Source organism: Mustela nigripes, chromosome 2, assembly GCF_022355385.1.
Source record: "Mustela nigripes isolate SB6536 chromosome 2, MUSNIG.SB6536, whole genome shotgun sequence".
In the NCBI taxonomy this organism is placed as follows: Eukaryota; Metazoa; Chordata; class Mammalia; order Carnivora; family Mustelidae; genus Mustela; species Mustela nigripes.
Genome location: NC_081558.1, coordinates 88,022,567 through 88,050,528, shown reverse-complemented (window position 1 = coordinate 88,050,528; position 27,962 = coordinate 88,022,567). Strand labels below are relative to the sequence as shown.

The 27,962-nt window shown below is 39.0% G+C and overlaps 1 protein-coding gene across 5 annotated transcripts in view; it reads right to left on the bottom strand.

The window, feature by feature from the left end:
• ATP2C1 (ATPase secretory pathway Ca2+ transporting 1) overlaps positions 1 to 27,962 on the bottom strand; it is a 168,654-nt gene that overhangs the window by 127,827 nt on the left and 12,865 nt on the right. The window contains exons 1-2 of one of the 5 annotated variants that reach the window (XM_059390916.1): positions 7,414 to 7,504; positions 6,941 to 7,121 (exon numbers count right to left, since the gene is read on the bottom strand). The exons of 3 other annotated variants lie outside the window; for them this stretch is intronic. In XM_059390916.1, coding sequence (XP_059246899.1) covers positions 6,941 to 6,946 — 6 coding nt within the window. In that variant the 5' untranslated portion in view covers positions 6,947 to 7,121; positions 7,414 to 7,504. Of the gene's footprint in view, positions 1 to 6,940; positions 7,122 to 7,413; positions 7,687 to 27,962 lie in introns of those variants that run through there. One more of the 5 variants, XM_059390917.1, reaches the window with a different exon arrangement.

The window sequence follows — 27,962 nt, the reverse complement described above, 5'->3', positions numbered from 1 at the left end:
TTTCTTTCTTTCTTTCTTTCTTTCTTTCTTTCTTTCTTTCTTTCTTTCTTTTTTTTGAGAGAGAGCAAGCGAGCAAGCATGTGCACGCACATATGCACAGGAGGGGCAGAGGAAAGAATCCTAAGCAGACTCCACGCCCAGCACAGAGCCTCACACAGGTTATCAATCTTAGGACCCTGAGAGATCATGATCTGAGCCTAAATCAAGAGGCGGACACTTAACCCAATGAGCCACCCAGGCACCCATGTTCATTGACACTTTCACAGTCAGATGTTAACTCTCAGTAAATAGCAACCCTGACAAATATTATGAAAAGGACATAGCAGAGATTAGTTCGCATGCCATTAAAAAGTGGCTTGTGTGCTATTTCTGACACTAGTGCCACGAACAGCTTTTGCCTGTACAATTTACATTCAACAGAAAAGGGGAGATTCCCAAAGAAAATTTGATCCAACTAACCTTTCTGCCTCTCCCAATATATAAATCCAGATGAAGGTAGGTAATGCAAACATTCCACTAAGGAAAGTCTCAAAGAGATGGTCAAACAAAATCTAATGAAATAATTGCAAAGGCAATAAAGATATATTCCCAACATATATGAATATGCAGCACCAAGAGGCTAATTTATTTATACTGCAAATGAAGGGCTCTGATTTAAGATAAAAGGAAATCTAGGACCTGTTTTAAAGTTTATCTGTCCCTTTGGCAGGGAACAGAATTTTATTTTATTAATGATCCTTAGGATATGCTTTATACTTTTAAGACTCTCCAATTAAGAAAACTTTAAATCCAGTATCTGAAATTCACAACCTAGTCGAAAGTTTTATTTGTACTTCCCAGTTTTTAAAAATATTCAAGAAAATTATGATGGAGTGACATCCTAAGTATCTCTGCTTCTGTTATCATTCCTGAGTTTTCCTATAAAGTGGCAGATATATTTAGTGTCAGGATCCTACTGCTATTCCAACGTTGTTGGGTTCTTCAAGTAAATAAATGAAAATAATTTCTACAAGGATGCTCCCATGTCTCAGAATTTTCAGAAGGAATAAAGACATATGCATATCCTGTTTAGGACAACACCTTATGAAAAAGTCAAAAATCAAGCCAAAAAGCCTTAATTAAGGAACTATAGTTAAGAGGTATATTTAATAATTCCAATTCACACATTCTCTATTATCTGAAGCAGAAAGAAAAAGCAGGAATTGAAGTTCAATTAGATGTCCAATTACAGCCATCTTAGGTGCTACTTTTGATCAACACTATGACTTTCTTTCTGGCTATAATCTATGATACCATAACCCTGTAACATTTCACTCTAATTTTTTCTAAATGTATCCAGTAAGTTTAGCCTAAGTTCATTCAACACAATTTGAGGAATGTACTTGTAATTCCAAGATTTAAGCTTTTGTCAACAGTAACTTAAAACCTTGAAGATGGAAGACATAATTAACAAATGCATATAAATACAAGCCATAAAAATTCAAAAGGAAATGCATCAATTTAGCCTGACATTTCTGTTTCAGAGAAATATTTTCTTGTACAACATCAGGGCATTAATACAGAGCTCACCCAATCAGTTTTTACTTTACTGCCTTTTACCAACACTTGTCCCCATGAAAATCACAAAGATAATCTTGTCACAACTGAAGCCCAAAGTCACTATAAAAAGAATGTGTCTTTTAACAAAGTAAATATTGTAGGACCTTTTGAACTGACCCTTAAGGATTAAGATGTTACATGTAACAACTATGTAATTTAAAATTCACACCAGGGGGATGCCTGGGTGGCTCAGTGGGTTAAAGCCTCTGCCTTTAGCTCAGGTCATGATCCCAGAGTCCTGGGATGGAGCCCTGCATCAGGCTCTCTGCTCAGTGGGGAGCCTGTCTCTCTATCTCTCTGCCTGCCCCTCTGCCTACTTGTGATCTCTGTCAAATAAATAAACAAAATTAAATTAAATTAAAAAAAGAACTGCTTAAAAATATATATAATAAAAAAATAAAATAAAATTCACACCAGCTAACTTCACCATCAAGCTATAATATGTATTCCAGCTTTAAAATAAAATAGAACCTAGTAAAACATATTACGGTTAACCAAGATCTCAAAAGAAAATCAGACTTGAGCCGCAAGGGGTGTGCTCCTAGGAGACTATTTTGATCGACACTGCTTCAGTTAACAGTTTAATTCTGCTGCCATTAAATAAGATAACATTAAGACAAATCAAGTATTTAGGATTCAACTGTAGAAAGCTATTGCTTACAAATAATCTCTGCAGCATCCTTCCTCTAGGTTAAATTACATTTTATAAGATGCTATTACATACATAATCTCTTTCAGTTTCAACTCTTTCGGAAATACTAAGACTATTACTTTATTGACTAAAGTGCAAACAAAATATATCTTCCACACCTAAAAATACAAAATATTTTTATAATCTGGCTTCCAATTTCTAGTCAAAGGAAGGCAATTAAGGTGGTTTCTCATCTGTTTTACTTACAGTTCCTCCAATTATCCTTTTCCTAACATGTAATCTTTTCTTGAGACATTCTTAGATGATTAACAATTTGACCAAGAAACTATTTTTAAAGGAAAGTGTAAATAAACATACTATCATTTCCAAATGCTATCCAAAACAATCAGGGGAATTTATTCTAGACCTATTAGCCCTGCCTGTAACTATAAATTAAACATGTCCAGAAATCTTGAAGATTATTATTTTTATCCACTAGTCAAAGAAATATTTAAAGCTTGAGGCGCCTGGGTGGCTCAGTGGTTGCATGTCTGCCTTCCCCAGGTCACGCTCCCAGGGTCCTGGGATCCAGCCCCGCATGCGGCTCCCTCCTCACATTGTACTCTCCTCTGCAGGAAGCCTGCTTCTCCCCCGGCTTGTGTTCCCTCTCTCACTGTCTCTCTGTCTCCGTCAAATAAATTTTAAAAAGAAAAGAAAAGAAAAAAGAAAAGAAAAGAAAAGGAAAGGAAAGGAAAGAAAAGAAAAGAAATATTTAAAGCTCTTTCAGTTTCAGGTACATTAAATTCATATTTTTCTAGGAGAAAGGCCAAATTTATTCCAAAGGAGAAAAAAAAAATTACTGGGAAGAAGAAACTATCTGCAAAATTCTCCAGCTAGAAATACCTTTCTAATAAACCAACCCTTTAAGTATAATTAATTAATTTTTTAAAAATCAGGAAAAGAGCCATTTACTTGTACATCTCAGATTCCCAGGTGGTATGCAAATTCAAAATAAACAAGCAAAAAGGAGCTCCACACATGCAAAAGGAGTTCCACAAAGGGATGTCTAGGACCAATCCCTGCAACTGCAGGAAATTAACACTTCAAATACTTCCTATGACTGGCAGGAAATATTCAAAAGGCATCCTGGAGGCTAAGGCTAAAAACGGGGTAAGCTCTGCTGATAAGTTTAAGTGAGACGTGGGAGAAAGGTCCAGAAGAATTGAAACTGAAGTGCCAAAGAAAATTACCACCACTGTTGAAAGGAATCACAAGGATTAAGTCATTCCCTCTAACAACCCTTGTAGACTCGGCACACCACCTAAGAACCTTCATGCTAATGCCCCTGGAAGCTACTATCAATTCTACCCTGTTACATACCTAGAGATGTAATTTAGCTATTTACCTACTAGAGGAGTATCTTCCTGGGGAACAGTAATAATCACTCAATCACTAATGCATGCTAACCATGTGTTAACCATCATTCTGGGCACTTCACATACCAGGCTTCATTTATCCCTCACACCAAACCTCCAGGAGGGCATTTTCTCATTTACAGATGGGAAAACTTAGAAACACAGTAACTCATCAGATTTTTTTAGGAGAGGAAAAAGTTATCTGTCAAGGGGCGCCTGGGTGGCTCAGTGGGTTAAGCTGCTGCCTTCAGCTCAGGTCATGATCTCAGGGTCCTGGGATCGAGTCCCGTATCGGGCTCTCTGCTCAGCAGGAGCCTGCTTCTCTCTCTCTCTCTCTGCCTGACTCTCCGCCTACTTGTGATTTCTCTCTGTCAAATAAATAAATAAAATCTTAAAAAAAAAAAAAAAAAAGTTATCTGTCAGGTTTCAAATCCAAACCTGTCTCCTTCCACACTGGCCTCTGGTTTCTTGCTGGAGCCCCAACTTTCTCTATAGAATTAAAACTGTAACAGTAGAGAAAATTCTGTACTTGACTCACCCATTCCCTAATAATAGCAAATTCATACAGCGCATTTTGGCCACAACTGTTCCTCCTTTCAATATTCAGCTATCATAATGCCAGAAGGCATAATAGTATGCAAACACTGAGTTAGGTTATTTATAATAAGCATTTATTGAGCACCTACTATGGACCAGAAACATCTAAATGCTTATATCTCACATGGGGTGGGAGGTGCCTGCGTGGCTCAGTTGGTTATGCATCTGCCTTTGGCTCAGGTCATGATCTCAGAGTCCTGGGATCTAGTTCCCTGCCTGGCAAGGAGTCTGATACTCCCTCTCTCTCTGCCCCCACCCCGTGCTCCTTTTCTCTTTCTCGCTCTCAAATAAAATGTTAAAAAAAAAAAAAAAAAATCCTCATATGGTAGGCTCTACCAATACCCTTATTTTATAGATGAAAAAGCTGAAGCAAAAAAAGCCAAATTATGCTAAGTGGGGATCTGGCATTCAAATCAGGTTGCCAGGCTTCACAGCACGTGATCTTAAACTCCTTCCTCTCTCCCTAGCTTCTGATTTCACCCTCTTTACTATGTAGACTAAGTATCAGCAATCCCAATTTATAGATGATGAAACAACAAAAACTAAGAAAGATGAAGTTAACCACTGAACACAGATTTGAACTATGCTGATTCACTTACATCAAGGTTTTTTTACAGTACAGTAAATGTATTTTGTTCTCCTTACAATTTTCTCAACATTTCTTCTCTAGCTTACTTTCTTGTAAGAATACAGTATATAATGCATATACAAAGGATGTGTTGACTTTATTATCAATTATTGTATAGCTTCCAGTCAACAGGAAGCTATTAGTAGTTCTGGGGGAGTCAAAATTTATAGTACATTTTCAAATGGAAGAGGTGGTACCCCTAAACTCCACATTGTTCAAGAGTCAACTGTAATTTGCTTCTAGTCACAAAACTGTCAGTGGTTAAGGCATGGTTTGAATCCATTGTTTTTCCACACTCCCAAGATATTAATATATCATGTCAAAGGGGAATCCAACTATAAAAAGAAAAGCAATAATATCCTATGTATTTCAGGATAGTCCACTGAAAATTCTAGGTTATATGTAAATGCTTCTTAAAGCTGTTTAAATATGAGAAAAGAAAAAATGTTATGGTAATGAGAAACTGACAAAAAAGGCCTCTAGATTATTACAGGCAGAAAACCCCTGCAAGCTATTGAGAACTGTATATTACTAGGAGGCCAAATAATACAAACTCAGTCAGACATAAGCATGCAACATGCTCCCATCTCAACATCACTCCCTCTCATGTCAAGAGACAATATGAGAGTCAGCTTTATTCGTCATGCTCCTTTTTCTTAGAGATCAAGAAACAAAAGCAACCTCTAAGAATACACCTAGACTACTCTCTCAAATCTGGCAACACTTTGAAAGCATAAGTTATTGATGTTATTTAAGATACAACTACCAAGAAACAATTATATGCATGCATTTAATATTCTTTGTCTCTTGTGAAGAAAGGATTTGTCTTTCTGAAATCTGTAAACCAAGACAAAGAAGAGAAAGCCTCAGAAAAGTGATTTTTCCTTAATACCAGACAAAAACATTACTGCTTTTAAATGCTATTTCTAAAAACCCAATTAGGTGGTATAACTCCTCTGCAGTTACATACTTAAGTATTTCAGAAAATGCCTTCCACCAATTATCCATCTAGAGTAAAACTGAGCAATATAATCATGCCTCTTGTATTTTTTACATACCCCAGGGTCTCAGGCTTGCAAAACAAGTTATGCATATAAGAAACATCTATCCTAAAACTACCAGTTCTACTTAAGACAACTCAGCATACTTTCTCAAAAAACGGAAAAACAAGTGAGAAAGCAACCCATAAACCCCATTCCAGCTCCTCTGTACCACTTACAGATTTTAAAAACCAAAAGATACAAGAAGACAAATTGTAATTTTTAAGTATCTTTCATAGCATCTTGCAGACGGAGGGGAGGGGATTATCACACACAAGTCAGAAGTCAGTCCACAGAATAAATGTGGCTGTTTCAGGAGAGAAAATAATATTGAGTTGTTCAACCCTTTTGGAAAATAACCAGTGCTGTGTAATGAAAAAACATTAAATATTTTAATGAGACCAAAGGAATCAAGTGACATGTGAACGATAATTTAGTGGTCCAAAGTATACAGTGGACAAACGAGTTCCACTGTCAACCTCCTAAATGATGTTTTGAAATACGGAAGAACTTTAAGCAAGGAAATCACCTCATAACATTCTGTTAAATTCTACGTTATTTTTTCTGAACAGAAAAACCAATGTGCATTAATAAAAAATTTTTTCCTTTCTTATAAACTAATCCGGTCACATACCATCATCAAGGCTTGACATGCAAATATACAGAGATGCAGTCCATCCCCTTTCCTCTCCATTTCCACTTCCCCACGAGTGATTCCTTTCAAATAGCTATTTAAACAAGCACAGATGCTATCTGAAATGAAAACTTCCCTTCCATTCCCTAAGCTAAAGACAGCGGCGGCTTTCTCCGGAAAGCAGAATAAAGCTCAGTAGCCCACAGTACCTTAATTTCCGAAATTCCCTGTGTTACCAAAATAAAAGCTAATACCCGAAGAAAGCAATTCTTTGTATACTTCGCAAAGGAAAAAAATAAATCAGGAAAATAAAAAGGTGGAAAAAGAAAGGCAACTTAAAAGCAAACCACCACACCCTCAACTCCGCGTTGCAACCCGTCTACCAGGGGCCTTTACCTTCATTTTCCATCGAAACTGCACTTGGGTTGATGGCTACAAGTCTTTAGTGTCAGCCGCGCCACACTGGGAATAGAGAGGAGAGGAGGACAAGGAAGAGAAGCCCCCGGAATCCCAGGCTGTCACCCCCTCTCCCGGCCACACGTCCCACGGCTGCTCCCACCACCCCTAGCAGCAGCATCTGCAAGAGAAACCGGGAGAAGCGGCGCTGACGACAGAGAGGGCAAGGAGGGGGACCCCCGCCCCGCCACCACGTCGGGAGCCCCCAGATCGCCTGCCCACCCCGTCAGCCACCCGCAACGCCCCCAGCTCAAGCCGGCGGGGCGGCGCCCTAGAGACACCCCCAAGCCGGGGTATCCTCGGGACACTCCCTCCCTCAGGACCTGGAAGTTTCTGGAAATTAGGGGCAATAGGTAACACCGGTGCCCTCCCAAAACCCCAGACCCCCTTCCTCCGGGCTGCGGGGGACTCACCCGCGAGGCTCGCGGGAGCGCCCCGCGTGCCTGGGGCGAAGAGGAGTGGCTCGCCGGGCGGCGGCGCCAGGCAGGAGCCTGCTCCCGGCGTGAGAAGGAGCGAACCGGAGGGCGCTCAGGGAGGGGAAGGGAGAGGAGGTGTGGGGACCCGTCACCGTCGGCCCGGCCGACTCCGCGCGGCAGCACAGGTCTGCCCCGCCTCCGCCTCCTACGCTCAGCCCCTCCCCGCCGCCCCCCGCCCCAGCACGCCCCGCACTCCCGGGCCCGCCGCGGACCGAGCTTTGTCGCTACTACTTCCGCTGTGAGGAGAGCGCGCGCACGCGCACTCGCACGCACAGGCGCAGACGGCGGAAATGAAGCGAAGGCCGGGCCACCCGCCCGGAAAAGGCTCTGGTTGGGTGAGGAGCAGTCCCGTAGGAGGGCACGCCGGGCCAGAGCCCCGCTCCGGCCCTACCTTCCCTGCAGAGGTTCCTCGCAGATCCCCGGGGACGGTGCCCGCCCGTTTCTACGCACCCACTGGGCGCGAGGGTCAGAGACCCACCCGCTTCCCAGCCCCGGCCACGCATTCTCAAGAGGCAGCCGCGGGGACGGGCCAAGCGGGCAGGTACGATCATGCTCCCGGTCCCAGAGGTATTTGCGCGCCCTCAACAAAGGCGACATGGGAAGCCCCTCCCGTCGGGGTGGCCGTCACAATCTCGGCAGGCGACGCGAGGACTTCCGAGGGAAGGGGCGAACGCAGAGGGACTCTGGTGTTCTCACTGGGACTTCCACCCTCACTTGCAGACCCTTATCCCGGCTGCTTTGCGCTGACTGCGAGAGCAGGTAAATCGCGGGCGACTTCCCAGCGTTCTGTCCCTCTAAGGGATCCGCTAAAGTGCCTGTGTGTAACGAGAAGGCAAGGATCAGCCACGGAGCTCGAGGAGGACTCAGCCTTTTCAAGTGTGTGGAACCTAAAAGGTTGGAACAACTAGAAACAGCGTCCAGAGGCGGAAGCCGAAGAACGGGAATTCCCTCCTGACACTGGCTGTCTTTTGCCATTTGAACCTTTCACTTACTCAGCATCTCACCCAGACCCCCCAATAAGTGACCTTTTTTTTTAAGATTTTATTTATTCATTTGACAGAGATCACAAGTAGGCGGAGAGGCAGGCAGAGAGAGAGGAGGAAGCAGGCTCCCTGCCGAGCAGAGAGCCCGATCCGGGCTCGATCCCAGGATCCTGGGATCATGACCTGAGCTGAAGGCAGAGGCTTTAACCCACTGAGCCACCCAGGCGCCCCCTATAAGTGACTTTTTTATGGACAGTTGATGTTAGTTAAGCTTTGGTAAGCCTGGAACAGGAGACTAAACCGAAGTCCTCTCGCACCTAAGCCCACTAGAGGGCAGGGCTACACCTGCTGAGTTCGACCGCGCCCGCCACAAAGAACTGTAAAGACCGCAGGAGTCCTCCCTTGTGTGCTAGAGGTATTTTTCTCCATCAACACCTACTCTCATTAAAAAGCTTGCCCTCTATCTCAGGTTCTGTAACACTTCCGGATATGTTCTCTGACCACTGGTTCAACGTCAAAATAAACAAATGCACTGGGTTACCTGTCTTCCCTATTTAATCTCATGGAACTAGTCTAGGACCAAAAGTTTTGGACAGCTTTCTATCTTTACTTTTCAGTTAAGATACATTGAGATTTTATTCAACGACGTCACTTTTAAGTTCCAAAACAAAACATAAAAATCAGAGTGAACTAGTTTGTAGTCTCAGAGTTACTATCTATCACACCCCTTTGGCTTACAGGTTTAGGGACTTTTGCCCAGCCAGTGGTGTTACAAACCTCATTTGTAAAACAATGTGCTATCTCTTGCTCAATGTTGTAATCAATTTGTAATGATTATTAGTTACTATACTTATTGGACCTGGACACCACAGCATCGTATTAAAAACACAAGCACCTAAGTAGAAAATGTAAATGTAGACATTATTTGATATTAATATATGATCTTACAAAATAGAGGACAATTTCCCTATACAATTTGATACTGGATTGCTTTAATTAGCTCAGACATTTTTTCCTTTTTTTATTATTAACATATAATTTATTACTTGTTTCAGGGGTACAGGTCTGTTGATTACACAACACACAAGTGCTCACCTCAACACATGCCCTCCCCAAGTCCATCACCCAGCCACCCCACCCCCCCAAGCTCAGACATTTTTCTAAAATAACATAAGAATTATCTGCTGTGCAGTGAAATACAATACCCCAGCATTAACAGAATAACTCCTTAACTCCCCCGAGGATATAGCACCGCATGGCTTAAACCTAAAGTAGCTTACCCTGGAATTTTACTTTTTGGTTGCTTAAACTGTGAAAGCCATTGTTTCTATTACTAAGGCAAATAAGAAACTGGATAAAACCAGCTTTGTCCAGATGAATTGTTAAATTCTGCCTGCATTCTTAATCCACCATCAGTCCTCTCACAAATTCCTAGGCTGGGGAGCTGCAAACACCCTTTAAGGATAGTTGGTTCAGCCGCTCAGCTGATCCTTCAGCCTTATCAACACTTCTCCACAGAGTGATCCTCTTCTGTGTCTGAACACCTCTTCTACGAAGCTAACCAACATCATCAGTAGCACCAGTTTTGACTTCCTATGTAAATGAAAGGTAGCATAGCATTCACTGTTCAAGCCAGAGCAGTGGAGACTGCTTGAGCCATAAGTTTCAGAAATCCTCTTCCTTAAAAAAAAAAAAGAAAGAGAAAAAAGCAATCCTCTTTCCTCTTTCAGCATTCTCCTCTAACCAGCTAACCTTCCATGAGACTTTGATATAGCAATCTCCACCTCCTCATCTTGGGGGAAGGGGACTAAAATACGTCATATACATCCATGTGTATATACATTCATCTATACATATACATACATATATATTACAATATTTTAGATACAGATGTATGCATAATAACCAGCCTTTCCCTCAAAAGATTGTTTTGAGGATCTGATAAAGTGAAGACAGGTTGTAAATTATAGGAACTCTGAAAGTATAAGCTTATACAGAGAAATAAGCAAAACAGAGCATTAGCTAGCATTCTAGAATGAGATTAATTAGATTAATGGCAATGAAATCTATTAGGTTCAAGTTCCCTCTGTCTTCTTTTTTACAAATCAGTGCTCTAAAAATCTACTCATTTGGTTCTGAATATTTAACCTACAAAATTTACTAAATATATCTGATGCCAAAGGTGTTCCACATATGAGCAATAAAGGGGAATTTGTCAGGTACCTCTGCTTAGGGGAAATCTACACATAGGGAAGATTGAGGAAGATAGTCATGGTGTTATAATTTTATTTATACTGCACCTTATTACACAAAGGATGTGAGGCATCTTTTTTTTTGATAACAAATTTGATAGCTGGCATTTTTATAAACCTAAATGATGAAGAAATATGTGGTCCTTTAGGATTTAAAAATTAACCCAGAAAAGGTTATTTTTAAATCTTTCCTTAATATTTTATTGTAAAGGCTATTTTAACCTTGTTTTATGTACCAACGGTTAATAGTTAAGGAGTTTTACCTAGCTGTTAGGAAAAAAGTTGTCATTTTTTTAAGGTAAATATTTTAAAAGCATATAAAGACACAATGCTTTATTATTATAAGCTAACCTGCTCAAACAGAACAACAGAAGTATTTTTCATCCTGTGAGAGAAAGGACATGCTAAGAGTCAAGTCCGGGGAAATACAGTCTTCCTATAAGAAGCGTCCTATTCAATCAATATCTAACAACCACCTGCCAGAATTGTCGTAAATGTGCTTGGTTCTCTGTCTTAGCAGTGCTGGAAGAGTAAAAATAAGAAAGAAGAAAGAAGAATAAAAATCAAACGAGTTCAAAAATGATGTAGCTGTGTTTTGGTTGGCTTTACTAGCACAGAGATACCAAAACTTTACAAATATTTTATCAGCCCACAAAATTGCATAACTTCTACACGTGCTAGCATTTCCTTGCTGAAACTGAGCAGAAGAAACTAAGGATTTTAAAGAGTGCTTTTTTTAATTTTTAAAGTTTATATATGACTCAGTTCCCCCATTCATCAAATTCTGAGCCTGTGGTGATATTTGGGATCTTTAATATGTACTATCAATCTAATGGATTAGATGTGAAGGGTAGGCGGGAGCACAAATAAGAATAAGAAAGGGAAAGAGGAGAGCAATTCAGTGGCTCATTTGGTTGTCTGCCTTTGACTCAGGTAATGATCCCAGCGTCCTGAGATGGAGCCCCACATAGGTCTCCCTGCTCAGTGGGGAGCCTGCTTCTCCCTCTGCCTCTGCCTGCTCCCTCTGCTTGTGATCCCTCTCTCTCATTTACTCTCTTTCTCAAATAAATAAAATCTTTTTTAAAAAAGGGGGGGGAGCAAAGTGAGTATATGTCCCATATCCAGAAGTCATCTCTGGACTTCATTGTTTTCATGGAAAATAGACATACAATATTCTGTATTACATACATGCCAAGATTTATCTTGAGGTAAAAATGTACACATTTAAAAGATATTCTGTCTAGTTTCCAAGCTGGCATAATTATCTCTGGCCCAAAAACATTTGTCTGTAGTAAATATCTAATAAAGACATACTGAATAAATGGGCAATCTGGAAAATGATCATTATAAATACATATATGTTGTTGAATGAATAAACATAACCCCACCTTTTTATTTTTTTCTACATCTACTTTCCTGTAAAGCAAAGAATTAAGGGATTTTCTAAGGTTTAAAATTGAACTTAAATCTCCAAACCACAAAGGGGTTAACTAGTACAACTTGGTCTGAACAAGAATAAGTCCTAACCATTGTAGGAAGTATTAAAAATTGAGAACTGCTCAAAGCCGATGAAATTTCACACCCAGATTTTGAACCCAGGTAACCATTTGAAATTAAAAGATAATGATGTTGAGGTGGCTGCTTCCATGCACCAAGGAAATTTCAGCTGAGATTGTGCTTTGGGATTTGATGGCATGCATATCAATGGCTGACAAAGTCAAAAGCACTATAGTTTCCTGCAGTCTTTGGTTATTACCTTAAGTATCCAGGAATCCACTCTTGGACAAGACAGCTTGGAAACTAGGTATAAGCAACAGGCCTTAGAATAGCCAACTACATTAAGTTGCCACTGGCCAGCATTTTCTCCTTATTTTGTAAGTTTTACAGATAGTTTGGTCATAAATTAGTTGAAACTATCAGACAGATTCCATATTATATCTGCTGGTCCCTTGCTGCGTTGAAGTAATAGCCTAGGCACCCTCCCTCCATTTAAATCCTTCCTCAATTTCACATCAGAAACATTTTCAATCTCTGTTTACTGTGTTGCACAATGGGGGCTGAGAGAGCTTTGAGAAAGGTTGCATTTCCTCAGACTGCCAAAATGGTACATTTTGCACTTTAAAGTTTTCTACCCCATTATTTTCTAGAAGTCTTTATTTTTTGCAAAGCTTGCATCTTTGCCTGAACTTGTCCCAAGTCCTTCCAGGCGCCCTGCAGAAATCATCTCTCTCCACTGCGCTTCCTATTGTGAGAACAAATGGGGAAAAAGGCACAAAAATGCCATTATGATAATAAATTAGAGAGGGAGATCAACAGCACAGAAATTGCCCCAGGTTTTATGAGGATTCTGAAGGTTAGCCCTGGATGGTCATGCAAACAGACCATATTCCTATTGAGCACACTACACAAAATAGGAACCCACACCAAAGAGATGGTTCATAAAACAGCTTACAGAGAAAGGAGAAATGCAATTTGGCAAGATGGTTTGCAAGTAGATGATAGAGAAGGAGAATTACAAATTGGCAGAAAGGAGTTCTGGCAACACAAGCAAATTGTTAAATCTTCAAGTTAGAAAATTCATCACTACAAATAATCTGATGGGAAATTGGATTAGCAGCATTTTGTATACTTTCAGACAAATTTATTTTTGCTTTCTGGGTTTTAAAAGGCAAGGTGTATGTAGCCTATTTCAGAAGTTATTAAAAATAACAATATTGCTGAATATTCTATATTTGGAGGATCAAGAAAATGGGGATTCTGGATAGTAAGGGAATAAAGCTTTCTACAGGCCAGGAACAAATAAGCTCAAGTGCAAATTTGGGGCTTGAACTGGCCCAAGCAGTCCCTAGTTCAAACAGTTGAATGCAGAACTATTTACTAAGAAACCGCTACCTCAACCATAGGAATCCTGGTGTTCAAAGTGAGCAGTGTCCCTCTCTAGAATACTGAACAGAAGCTGACAGACTGAAAATGCCATCAGGCCCTAGGAGGAGAGCAAAAGGAACTCTCTGTTATATTCCAAATGATAAAGTACATCTTGTAATGAATCTTATCAGTGATCCTCAAACATCCATTCCCCTCCAGGATCATTAGACTAAATTAGTGTTTCTCAAAGTGTGGCCCCCACTACCAGCAGCAGCAGCATCACTTGGGAACTCATCAGCAATGCAAATTCTCAGATCCCACTCAGACCTACTGAGTCAGAAATTCTGGGTGGTTGGACTCAGCAATCTGTGATTTAACAAGCTTTCCCCATAATTTTGAATGTTTGGAAGTGCTGCAGCCACCTTATTACCCCACCTACCCCTCTTTCTCCACAAAAATCCAACACCAAGGATGGCAAAGTAGTGATCAGAGGAGGCCAAGTCCTTTAACACATAATTAAGCTAACAAATGAACCGGTCCTAGAGCCTGTCCTACCACAAGACTTCCTTTAATATAAGATAATAAACAAATTGTATTTTCTGTTACTTGCAGCTGGAAACATCCTAACTGATAGAGACTTAAGTGAGAAAAAGTAGTTTGCTTTAGATAAATGGGTTAATGTATTAGTTGGTTGGTACTTTGGCTGCTCTGATAAAACTTAAAAGAGTTCAAAATACTGTGACATATCCAAGTGATAGAATGTTAGAATACTTTAGGTACTAAAGGCAATGTTAATCAATGGGAAGTTACAGAGTAAGGTCTAAGTAAAAAAAAGAACTGAACAGGGGAGTATTGTCTGTTTTTTTAGGTTAGGTGATTTCCATATTAGCATATAAAGTAAAAAACTGGCTTTTAATTTCAGAAACTCCTTTGACCAATTTTACCTATTACTACTCAGTAGTATTTCTTTTAAAGATTTTATTTATTTGACAGAGATCACAAGTAGGCAGAGAGGCAGGCAGAGAGAGAGGGGGAAGCAGCCTCCCCACCCAGCAGAGAGCCCGATGCGGGGCTCCATCCCAGGACCCTGAGATCATGACCTGAACCAAAGGCAGAGGCTTAACCCTCTGAGCCACCCAGGCGCCCCAGTAGTATTTTTTTAATCTTTTTTTTTTAAAGATTGATTGATTGATTGATTGATTTGACAGAGAAAGAGAGATAGCAAAAGAAGGAACACAAGCAGGGGGAAGTGGGAGAGGGAGAAACAGGCTTCCCGTGGATCAGGGAGCCCAGTGAGAGGCTTGATCCCAGGACCCTAGGATCATGACCTAATCTGAAGGCAGACACTTAACAACTGAGCCACCCAGGCATCCCTAATCAGGAGCATTTTTAAATTATGTTATTCTGCACATTATTTTGAAAACTAGTTAGATTTTAGAATTTTTACTTTCTAAATAAAAATCTAAATAAAAAACTTCTAGTTGTGTGCCCTAGACCAGACTTTTTCTTGTTTAATTCTTTTTTCTTGTTTACTCAGCTAATGACTACTTAGTGATAATTCTACTGTGAAATTGCTAAAATAAAGTTTTCCACAGTCATTTTTTCCAACAAACTTGAGGTTTGCACATCAACTTGCATCTATTTTCTGACTTAGAGTAGTTAAAAAGCTATGACATTAAGAAAAAAAAAACTAAACATATTCTTCCCCTATTTTAAATGATCAAATTGCTCATTTTAACCCTAAAAAGCACTTGGAAAGGTAAATATTGTATGCTTGATTAAAGGATTTGTTTTACTTTTAGGGAAATGAAAATCAATTTCACTGAACAGCTAACAAAACACATTTGTTTAGGGTTTTTCAGTTGACATAACACTTCCATGTACATAATTAAATTTAATCCTCACAACCCTGTGAGGTAAGCAGACTACATCTTGTTGATTGCTTTTTATAGCTAACAAGGCTAGGACTCACACAGGTGAAGCTCTTTGAACAAGAATTTCTCACTATTCAGCATCAAAGCCAGGAGTCCAATATCCATCTTGGCTCCTATTTCCTTAAAGCTACCTCTGTGACCTATTAGAGAATATGTGAGAAGCTGCCCTGTTTACTTTTACAATTTATCATTCTGTTTTATTACATCTTTCAACTCAATAGGGCACCCTGAAACCTTTATGGCCATTAATTCCTGAGCCTAGCATATCTGCCCCATAGCTCACTCGATGATATTTAAGAATGGTATTAATTAGTAAGGACTTGATTTTATGACATCCTTGGTCATTGTCTACATCTCTTCACTTGTTCTTGCTTAACCTTTGGACATTGGGGAAATCATGCTCCAAGCAGAAGCTATTCTAGAATCCCTTGGGTTTATCTTCTCAGAGTAGAAATTAGTGCTAAAATGGAAGTGTAATCCTAATAGTAAATAATTACAGACAGGCATTTTAGAGAGATTATTCAATAGGTAATTGAGATGTGTTATTAACATGCTTTATTGAAAAATCAACAAAATACATATTAAACACATGTCCTAAGGATCTAAAGACCACTGAACAAGTTTAGGAATATTGATTTTATTCTAAGTGGTAAATTTTTCTTTCTTCTGATCTTATAATTATATTTGCATATTAACCAGAGTTAGAGGTAAGGTAAAATTGAGAGATTTTGTTTTTAATGATTTTAGGGGTGCCTGGGTGCCTTTGTTGGTTAAGCGTCTGCCTTTGGCTCAGGTATTGATTCCAGGATCCTGGGATCGAGCTCCACATCCAGCTCCCTGCTCAGCTGGAAATCTGCTTCTCCCGCTGCCTGCTGCTCCCCTGCTTGTGCTCTCTCTTTCTCTTTGGCAAATACATAAAATCTCAAAAAAAAAAAAAAAAAAAGACTTCATAATGGTTTTAGATAGTTTAGAGGACACACAACGATTACACCTTTTTTAATCCCATTATTTAAATCAAAAATTACAATTTTCAGTTGCCACATCACTTCAATCAGTACACAGATACAAAAGAAAGAAATAAAAAGATAAAAACATATTTTAGATTACTCTTGTGATGAGAGACAGAAGCAGGGAAGTGTTCACATTTAGCCCAGAAGGCTGACCTAGAGCCTGCATAATTTTGATAAGGATCAAATTCGTACTGGTTGCTACATATTTAGATCTCATGACTGCCTGTGCATCTCACTGATGGCTAATACGGAGCTGAATGATAAGCACCAGAGAAATCTTGAGAAAGTAGTTCTACGAGTAGAAATTCAAAGAAAATATTCAGGCTCCCTGCACCTCCCCCTTGAGCACTAAGCATGGAACCACCAGCTTCATACAACAAAAGTGCAGCTCTTTCAGCCCATAGGTCCGGTCCCTGTGCTACTTAAATAAACTTACTAAGTTGTACCATAAAACATCTCAAGAATTCTTTCTTGATCATCTCATTCAATGATCCTGCAACACTTATGGCAAGACACTACTCAATGACTTCTCGCCTTACTGAGGATTATATAATGCTACTAGGCATAGGGCAGCTGTGGTTGAAAATGGCCAGTTAACAACCTATGAAGCTTTAAATCATCACTATCCCCCTGGCTTTGGCAATGACTCTCCATCTTCCAAACAGCATATGTGCTTGAAAAGGTGCAAACCCTGTCAGCTTTGATTTTTGAAAATATGCATCACCAAATGATCTGCATTGGTTGCATCAGTGGTTCTCAAACTGGGGACCCTACTACCCAGGGAACTTTTTAGAAGTGCAAATTATGTGGCACCCCCCTCAGACCTACTGAACTGGGGGTAGGGGCCTGTATCCTAATATTTAACTAGTCCTTCAGGTGATTCCAGTGTTAAAATTTGAGCACTGATTTACAGGAAACTTAAAACTTTCATCTAAAAATATTTTGATCATGCCAATAGTCCTCAATTCTGAAAAATAGTGTGAGAGTATATATCCATATTTTAAACCTTCTCCAGCATTTCCCAAAGAATGAATTAAATTCTTAAAATAATGATCTTAAAGTTATAGGACTTTGGCCTTCTTTGAGTAGATACCTGTTGGCCTAAAACAAGTTATTTTAAATGACCAGGGGAAAGGACATTAAGACTGTAAGAGATCACATTTCTCCCCTCTTAAATAACTGTGAGCAGTTTGGTATGGAGGAAAACAAAAACTAGAGGGGCCATGCACAGGCAATGGAGCTATAGTTGTGTTGCCAGCTCTAAGTCAGTCTTTGTTTTCTTTTTTTTTTCTTTTTTTTTTTTTTTTCTTTTTCTTTTTTTTTTTTAATTTTTTATTTTTGATAAACATATATTTTTATCCCCAGGGGTACAGGTCTGTGAATCACCAGGTTTACACACTTCACAGCACTCACCAAATCACATACCCTCCCCAATGTTCATAATCCCACCCCCTTCTCCCAAACCCCCTGCCCCCGGCAACCCTCAGTTTGTTTTGTGAGATTAAGAGTCACTTATGGTTTGTCTCCCTCCCAATCCCATCTTGTTTCATTTATTCTTCTTCTACAGTCTTTGTTTTCTTATCTCAGGTCAGGACCTTTGGAACAATGTGTCTTTGACCGGGTGTATGAAGGAACCTTTGGCAGCCTAGTTAAATGAAAGAAGTGGAGGAAACCTTCATAAGTAGAAAATGCCATTCTATTGAAACAGTGTATTTGTTAGAGAACTAGTTTCAGCCTTTAAAAACAAAACATTAAAAAAAAAAAAAAAAAGCTGTATAACATTTCAGAGGCTACAAAAAATTTTTTGAAGTACATTATACAGAAATTATGTGTTGGGGATATAGCAAAAGGATCCTTTTTAAGACTAATGAAATAGGGTTTTACACTATTCAATTGGTATAAACAATTTGATTACAAACTATGCACTCATAAGACCAAAATACTTGTGTGATGTGCTTTATTTATTTTGAGATGTACTTATAGGCCATAGCCTAGTTTAGTAGTAAATATTATAATAGGGTTAGTGGTATAGGACACAATTAAAGGACAGCTTACATTAAGGGCAGTTATTTGCAGAACAAAGGAAGAACAAATGAGTCAAGAGTTTCTACCAAGAGGATAGGGGCGCCTGGGTGGAGCAGTATGCCAGTAAGTGACCAACTCTTGATTTCAGCTCCTATCATGATCTCAGGGTTGTGAGATCAAGCCCCTGTTGGGCTCCACAGTGAGTGTGGAGTCTGCTTGAGTCTCTCTCCCTCGGCCCCTCCCCCTGTTCTCTCTCTCTCTCAAATAAATATGTCCTTTTTTTTTTTTTTTAAGATTTTATTTGTGGGGCGCCTGGGTGGCTCAGTGGGTTAAAGCCTCTGCCTTTGGCTCAGGTTATGATCCCAGGATCCTGGGATCGAGTCCCTCATCGGGCTCTCTGCTCGGCAGGGAGCCTGCTTCCTCCTCTCTCTCTGCCTGCCTCTCTGCCTACTTGTGATCGCTCTGTCAAATAAATAAATAAAATCTTAAAAAAAAAAAAGATTTTATTTGTTTATTTGACAGAGAGACGTGAGAGAGAGAACACAAGCAGGGGGTGAGGGAGAGGGAGAAGCAGGCTTCCCACCAATCAGGGAGCTTGATGCAGGGCTTGATCCCAGGACCCCGGTATCATAACCTGAGCCAAAGGCAGATGCTTAACAAGTGAGCCACTCCGGTGTTCCTAAATAAATATATCTTTTTTTTTTAAGATTTTATTTATTTATTTTATTTATTTATTTGATCGAAAGTAGGCAGAGAGGCAGGCAGAGAGAGAGGAGGAAGCAGGCTCCCTGCCGAGCAGAGAGCCCCACGCAGGACTCCATCCCAGGACCCTGGGATCATGACCTGAGCCGAAGGCAGAGGCCTTAACCCACTGAGCCACCCAGGCGCCCCTAAATATATCTTTTTAAAAAGAGGAGTATCTACATGAGAAAACTGGGCATTTGAACACATTACCAGAAGCAAAATACAGCAAAGATATCCAACATAAAGGTGATTTTATCCAGAGACAAGTTATGGTAACTATGTTATAATTGCAGATAACAGATGAATTTGCAATAGCTTGATTAGATCTTAATGAATTCTTAAAGACTTTCTTTAGTGCTATAACCTTTCTACGATGTTGTCTTTAACAGCAATAACATGCTTTTTCTCTATGTGTGTTAACTGTCCTGCTTGGAAGGATAGTAGATGGTGTGTTTAATTTTATTACACCAGTATAGGAGTTTTGAGGTCTGTTGTATTTGCAAATTCCGTTACAAATAACAAGTCCTTTGCAAATATTAATGGGGGTGTGGGTGGGAGACCTTTGAGATTTAATAGTATCATAACATTTCAATCTTCATAGTGCCACTTACTATAGAGCAAAATGCACTGAAAGAACATCCTCCATTGAAGAAATCCTCTATTTCATTCAATGGAGTTGGGAGCTCAACCTGCTCAGAATGGGACCACATCAGTATTACTTTCAAAGCCACCCTATGGCATGGACTCTTGTGTATTATGTTTGGTGTACATACCATTTTTGTGTGTGATATCATTCCTTCAGAGCTGGATTTTCTTGGATACCAAGGAAACGAGTTTCAGGGCCCTCCACATATAAAGGCCCCTTTCAAGGCCCTTAAAGGGACTGTAGCAATGTTCTCATGGTCTTATGGCTTGGTAAAATTTGCAAAGGATATTTTTACTGCAATTGATTTTAGAGTTACTCTTTTCGCTGACCTTTCCTCCTTCACACTTCTCCTGTCAGGCAGCACTGGGACACCCCAGGGCAAAATTTTAGATCTGGCTTAAAAGAAGTTGATATGAAGATACGTTTAGATTTCATTTGGATTTAGTGAGGTACACAAAAGTGGCTTGTAGTCCTATCTGTGTATGGTTAAGTTATTGCTGGCTGTCCTAGCAGAGAAAGGATATCCAAGGATATTTCTACTCCCTACTATTCTAAATCACAAGCCCTGAAATCTTTATATAAATGCATCTCCGTGAGCCCAGAACCTGAAGTGTGTGAGTAGAGAAAGAGAGCCTGAAGCTAATCTATGGAACTGTTCTATGCTCAAATAAAAAACAAATGTAAATTAACTCTGTTAAAGGAGTATCTGGATTATTTTTCTCTTATCTCCTTAGAGAATGTAAAGTGGTGATTAAAGAATCTGAAGCCCAAAAATGTAGAAACAAAGCACCTTGGGATTTATTAGTTAATTAGTTAAAACACTTATTTTTCCAGATTTTGTTATCTCAAACTTGTCACTCCAATTTATAATTTGTTGTGATTTCTTTTTTTTTTTCTTGGCAGAGAGAGAGATCACAAGTAGGCAGAGAGACAGGCAGGGGTGGGGGGTAGGGGGGAAACCAGGCTCCCTGCTGAGCAGAGAGTCTGATGCAGGGCTTGATCCCAGGACCCTGAGATCATGACATGAGCCAAAGGCAGAGGCTTAACCCACTGAGCCACCCAGGCGCCCCGTATGGTGATTTCTTATTTTATTCTAATAGTCAATTTGTCTCTAATTTAGTATTTACAATTTAAATTCTTTTTCTTAAAAGTTCCCCAAATTGAATAACTTTCTTAGAAGTTCCCCAATTGAATAACTCTGTTAAAAAAGGGACAGCAGGCCCCAAATGGAGTCATTTATGCTAAGTTTGATGTCACCAAACTGAGACTTAATACCCAGTCTAATTACAGTTTTAGCATCTTCCAGGAATGGAATCTTAAATTAGTCATCTGGAATCACCTGGTCAGCACTAGTGAGGTAACCTGCTTGATAGACCCCTGCTATCCCCAGAAGGAAGATGACCTCGCCACAACCAATCTGTTTTCTTACTAGTACAACCTCCTTATTCCTTTCCCTTCTGCCTGTAAAAGTCTTTCATTTTAACTACCTTCTCAGATCTAGATGGGATGCTGTCGAAGTCATGAATTGTTAAAGAAAGCCAGTAGGGTCCTTAAAATTTTTTCAGTTGAATTTGTTTTTTAACAGATTTGTTGATAGCAGTGGGATCCCAAGGAAATTCCTGATGGATTCTGGCAAAACAAGAAACATAGGCACTGGTACCCATGGACCCTTCAAGTTCTCTTTCTCACCATTTCTGAAGGCTGTGGATAAATTCCTCTCCGTTCTGATCTCTGCTGTCTTTGTTTCTTTTTCTTTCTTTCTTTCTTTCTTCCTTTCTTTTTTTTTAAGATTTTATTTATTTATTTGAGAGAGAGCATCAGCAGTTGTGGGGGGTGGAGCAGAGGGGGAGAGAGAGGGACAAGCAGCCTCCCTGCTTAGTATGGAGCATGACTCAGGACATTCAAGTGCCTGAGCGACCCAGGCACGCCAGTGAGCTCTGCTGTCTTTGTATTGAACTCCATATCTAACTGGCTTTCTATGCCAGGGCAGCAGGTCAGTTTCACGACAGACAAAAGTCTCTAAAAGAATGTCAGTTCTTGACTCTTGGTTTGGTACACAATTGCTAGTCCAGAGCTTAGCACGTCAGTTTGAACTGGCAGCATGTTCTACCTAGAACCCAAGTCTTTTAACCCTTAGTTTGTCCACAGCCCCTTATTATATTGAAATCCCAGCCCCCAGTTCCCATTTGTTGGTGAATGCTGGTTCTATCCTTTCCTTAGTCCCCAGTTCCATGTTGGGAATTGCTGGCCTTTCATTGTATATCATTGGCCTTTCATTGGCCAGTCCACAATAACATCTCTTTGGTTACTTTGGTCTGTTAATGTTCTTGTTTGTATTTTGTGTAAGTAAAGGCTATTGCTAAATTCAGTCTCAGACGCCAAAAGCCACAAAGTTGGTAGGCATGAATTAGGCACTTAAAAGCTTTTCGAATGCTCCTCACTTAATTTTGAGACTCCCATATTAGGATAAGTTGGTCATGGAAGAGGTTAGACTGACACTAGGTCATCTACCAACTTCAAGAAAATTTCTCTGCTATAAGGTACACCATAAAACACCACACATTCCCTATCCTAGTATCACATCCCTCTTAGGTATTAATTTGTTTCCCAGAGACCCAAGGTGTAGCTAAAGAAATAGGATCCTTAAGTTCCAAAGAATTCAGTGTGCCACCTTCTAGCTCACCTGCTTATTTTATGTCTAAGAACTATGGTCCCGGAAACTGTAGATTTCTACAAAAATGTCAGTCTCACTAAAAACAACCTAGAATTACAATGGCCATTATGGGGACTATACCAATTAGATGAGATTGTTCATTTAAGAAGTGTACTTGAAAGCAAGTGTTCCTAAATCTAACAAACAGAATTGGATACCTATTTTAAATGGCATACAGAAGCCTCCAAAAAAAAAAAAAAAAAGAAGCCTCCAAAATAATTCAAAATTCCAAAGTAGCTTCATTGAAGATTTGTTGCAAAAGGCTAGTGTAAAATTAAAACTATAAGAGACACCCAAAACAAAAGACTGTAAGACTGACTTAACTCCTACTGCTCCCTTCTATCTTCCTTTATTTGAGTACGCATTCTAGTAATCCACAGTCTGAATTGTCTTTGCACTCTGAAGAGACTACAAGACTATTAATAAAACTCCACCAAGGCAGTGGTCTTCCACATGCCCCATATCTGACCTCCTATATGGCTTCTTCCAGGGTCAACAGGACTCTGAAGGATTTTCTGGTAGACTGCTACAGTTTAGAGATTATAGTTTCCCTTCAACAGCCAAGGGAAATTAAAAATGAACGGGAAAAACTTACCAAATTCTGGTAAATCCTGGAACCTATAGATGGGATCCTGGAAAAAGTTGGCAGAAGCCAGCAAAGGGTGAGAATTCTTACCAGAGTCAGCTCTCCCAAATCTCTGTCTACAATGCCTGGTGGAAGGAGGAAAATAAAATTTCATATTGTCCCTTCCTCTCAAAATCCAGAGACAGCCATGACCTTCTTATTAGTCTCATTTTGTGTCCTAAGAACTTCACTTGGTAACTCTCAGGTTGAGGACCCCAAAATATAGCCAGATAGGAATGTGGGTTGTACCCCATTTGTGGTTAGATATGACTGGACAGAAATGTGGGTTAAATGCCATTTGTGGCTAGGGTTCTGCCAAACTGCTGCCAGCCCTCGGAGAAATTATCTAAGTCTTTTTTTGGCTGTCTACGGGAGTGGCTCTGGACCTTGGGAGGACAATATCTTTGGTACCGTCTTTGGGGAGGCCTCTTACATCCAAGGGGTTGTTCCATACTGCCAGGTATATTTACTCTTTATTCCAGCTGAAAACTGAGAAGGTATCTGAAAGGATTTTTTTCAAAGTTTCTCTGTGGTCAGAAATTGGCCAAATTGGAAGCTGATATTCAGAGCCTGGTAGAACTTCTTAAATGCCTTTTCTAAGCTAAATGTACCCAGAGGGAAATAAACTTTCTGAAGTCTTTGTGGAAGGATTTACTAAAACATTCCAAAACAAAGCTCTAAATCCAGAACGTAAGAATCTTTTTGATTTCCATATTAGTTGAAGATCTCCCTGACATAAAGGAGCAAACTAAAGATAATGTACTTGGATGAATGGTTCAGGCCCTTGATATTATCTAGGCTACAACCCAGTTTTTGAGGAATTAAAAGCAATTTTTAAAAAGATTTTGTTTTGTATTTATTTGAAGAGAGAGTCAGCAAGAGAGGGAATACAAGCAGGGAGAGTAGGAGAGGGAGAAGCAGGCTTCTGCTGAACAAGGAGATGGATGTGGGGCTCAGTTCCAGGACCCCAGGATCTTGACCTGAACAAAAGGCAGACACTTAAAGACTGAGCTACCCAGGTGCCCCACAACTATCTGTATCTTAGAAAATGTTGCAAAACCAGAAATAAACCATAAAAAACAATTCAAAGTCTACCTATCCTTTTTACCAGTCCCCAAACGTCCCCTATTCATCTCAAAAGGTTCCTAATTTTTAGCTTTTAGAAGCAAAAGTTCTTTTTGGAGGAAATTACATTCTTTCCCTGTGCTTTTAAGATGTAAATGTCCTACCCGATCTTCTTCAGGAACTTTTATCTAGGCCATCTCTTTGAAAAGCATATTTCAGGGAGGAAATTCTCATGGAAGGAAAAAAGGGGGAAAGTCTGTTTGAAACCTAAGTGAATTTTTTATTCATCTAAGATAGTTTTCTTCTTCTCCACAATATTAGTATAAACAAACAAACAAACAAACAAATAAAACTGTAGCTATCTGAGCAGATAAACTCTTCTGCCAGCAATACAATTTGAATTCAACTTCATGTATAACTAATGAGTTTTGGGGGCACCTGACTGGCTCAGATTGTGGAACACGTGACTCTTGATCTCGGGGTTGTGAGTTAAAGCCCTACGGTGGGTGTAGAGCTTACTTGAAAAGTAAACAATGAAAAAACAAACTTTAAAAAAGTAAACAAACTTAACAATTTAAAAAAATAAAGAGGTTTGTATTATTTGGCTAAAATTTTATAGCCGAAAATAAAAGTTCTCTGCTTATATCTACCTGTTTGCTTATGTATGTCTATATACAAAATGTGTTGTAATGTGTGGTATTTTCCTAAGTCTGGGTGGTATTTCCAAAATTAATTTGTAAAACATCCCTATTTAATTGGCTTAAGGAAAATTAAGCGTTTATATGAATTAAGTATTCCTAAAACTCTCAGAAATGTAATGGGAACTTAACCCAAATGTTTTTCAAGTTCACATGAGCTAGGATTAATCTTTAGTAATAAAAACAGTGTAAATTTAATTGAAACAGGCATGTCTTTGAAATCATCATTAAATATAATACTTTTATTCTAACTAGGTTTATTAAATATCAAATAAGTTCATGTTATTTCTTATATAATTTGTCAGTAAAAAAGAAAAAAGAAGCATGAGATGGTGGCTGATTTTGTCTAATGTCTCGTGAAGTTTTCTTGGGTAGTCTAAACATAATTGCTAAGAACAACTGAACTGAATAGCAGATAAACTATAGAAATAAATATTTGTAAATGGGCTAAGAGTTTCTTGGTGTACTTTTCAGCAATAATTATGTTTTATGATATCCTATCTAGAAAACAGTCTCCAAAATCTTTCTGGTTACTTGAAACTTTTAAAGTTTTGCTATGCTAAGTGAAATGATGAGTTAGGTTAAATTCATTGACTATCAAGACTATTTCCAAATAAGATAAAATAGTGAAATATTATTTACTGAACATAATTTGGTAGATATATCTGTGCCACACTAGAAAATTTACTACAAGGAAGCATATGTTTCTAGACATTATGAAATCTTTTCATAAATTTGCCAGTGTATTGAATTCTGGTCTAATAGATTGTTCACAATTGTTTGTTTCATTTTCACCAGAAATTCAAATACTAAGAAGTAAAAATTCTAATATATGTAACTGAAGCTACTTGAGGGAAACAATTCTGTGAAAGGAAACTAGGATGTGTGTTTTTCGCTCAGAGAAATTGAGGTATAGAGATGTGTTCTTTTTAAGGGAAAAATAAATAAATAAATTTGTCCTGGTCATTTAGAAAAGAGAGTTTTACCTTGTGTAGTTAGGTTGACTAAAATTTAATGGACTTGAGGCGCTTGGGTGGCTCAGTGGGTTAAAAGCCTCTGCCTTTGGCTCAGGTCAAGATCTCAGGGTCCTGGGATCAAGCCCTGCATTGGGCTCTCTGCTCAGCAGGGAGCCTGCTTCTCCCTTTCTCTCTGCCTGCTTCTCTGCCTACTTGTGATCTCTGTCTGTCAAATAAATAAATAAAAATATTTTTTAAAAACTTAAAAATTAAAAATGAATAGACTTAATGGACTTATTTTTTAAATAAGATTTGATATCAATAATATGCTTAAATAAAATTAAAACTTAATTTTCTTTCATCCACTTATAGGATAAGGCTTTCCTGGACCATTGGTCTGCTCTTTTTTTTTTTTTTTTAAAGATTTTATTTATTTTATTTGACAGATAGAGATCACAAGTAGGCAGAGAGGCAGGCAGAGAGAGAAGAGGAAGCAGAGAGCCCCACGATCATGACCTGAGATCATGACCTGAACCGAAGGCAGAGGCCTTAACCCAATGAGCCACCCAGGAGCCCCCCATTGGTCTGCTCTTGATATAAGAGATTGTAAAAGGTTTTTCTTTACTTTTTAAGTAATCTACCTGGAAAACAAAGATTCTGTGTTTTGTCCAAATAGTTCCCTGTATTTCTTATTGTCTTTACCAGGTCGTTCATTACTTAAGAAAAGTTTCTCTTCTCGATTAAAACAGCGAAGGTTTTGTTTTGTTTATAACAATTTAATTTTCTGTATTTACCTAGAAAATCTGTATGATTAATCAGTATGATTAAATGGGTAACTGAGTATTATTTCACAGATACCTATGGTCCTATTCGACCAAGTGTTTTTAAATCTTTGGTATTTTTGACAAACTTCCCCATAATCAAATTTCTCAAGGAAGTCTTTTGAGCTGGAAGTAAGTTTGGGATTCTGCAAAGGATCCCTAAAAATTTGCAAATGACTTTTTCTCTCTTCTTGTAAAAAGAGAGATGTTAAACTAATTAGGTTTATTTGATTTGTTAAATTACATGAGAAGGATTAACAAATGAGAAATGATGCCAGATTTTCTTAGCTATATTTTTATAGATGTATTGAGAAATGATATGAAATTCCTAGGAATCTGATATGTCCTGGTATAATATCAATCGTAATTCTAGTTGTTATATTAAAATGTTGTATGTCACAGAAATAACCAAATTTCTTTGTCGATTGCATTATAATGCCATGTCATTAGGTTTTTAACCATGGCCATTTTAAAGTCTTTTGTCACTTACAGTTACTATTTTACTCTGAGGCTTCTGCAGTAGCGCTTCATCGTCAAGGAAATTTGCGGTAAGGACTTGACAATCGCAGGTTTTTAATAACTTTAAGATTATAAAAGTGAACTGGGTAAGAATTTGCAGAACTAATGGAAAAACTGGATTTAAGCGGAATAACTTAACTATGCAAGACTGAATAAACATAAATTTGTGTGACTTTTTCTCTGTAACAATGCTGGTTCCTTAATTTTTTTTTTCAAGATTTAAAAAAACCTTTTCTCTTAAGTGATCTATGACTCACAGCAATTTGGTAAGATATAACTTGGCAAACAAATATAAAACATTTACTTTTCTCACCTACCTAATCCCTCCAGAATTCAGAAACTCTTGAGTATTCTTTTCATGGCAATATAGTTAGTTATTTACATTAGTTCAGTAAGAATCTCTTCTCCTTGTAACAAAACACCACTGGAAACACTGGTTATATTGCCAAGGCTTTCACTGGAATGTCATATTTGAGAGACACTCAAATATGACCAGATAGCTTTAAAGATCTAAGGTTGATTTTATGGAACCAATAAAGCCTCTTGGAAAAATTGACTGGTGCCTTGCTTACAGGGTTCCCGGCAGATTTACCAGATAAGTAGGGAAGATCACTTCCTGGCAGCCCCAGG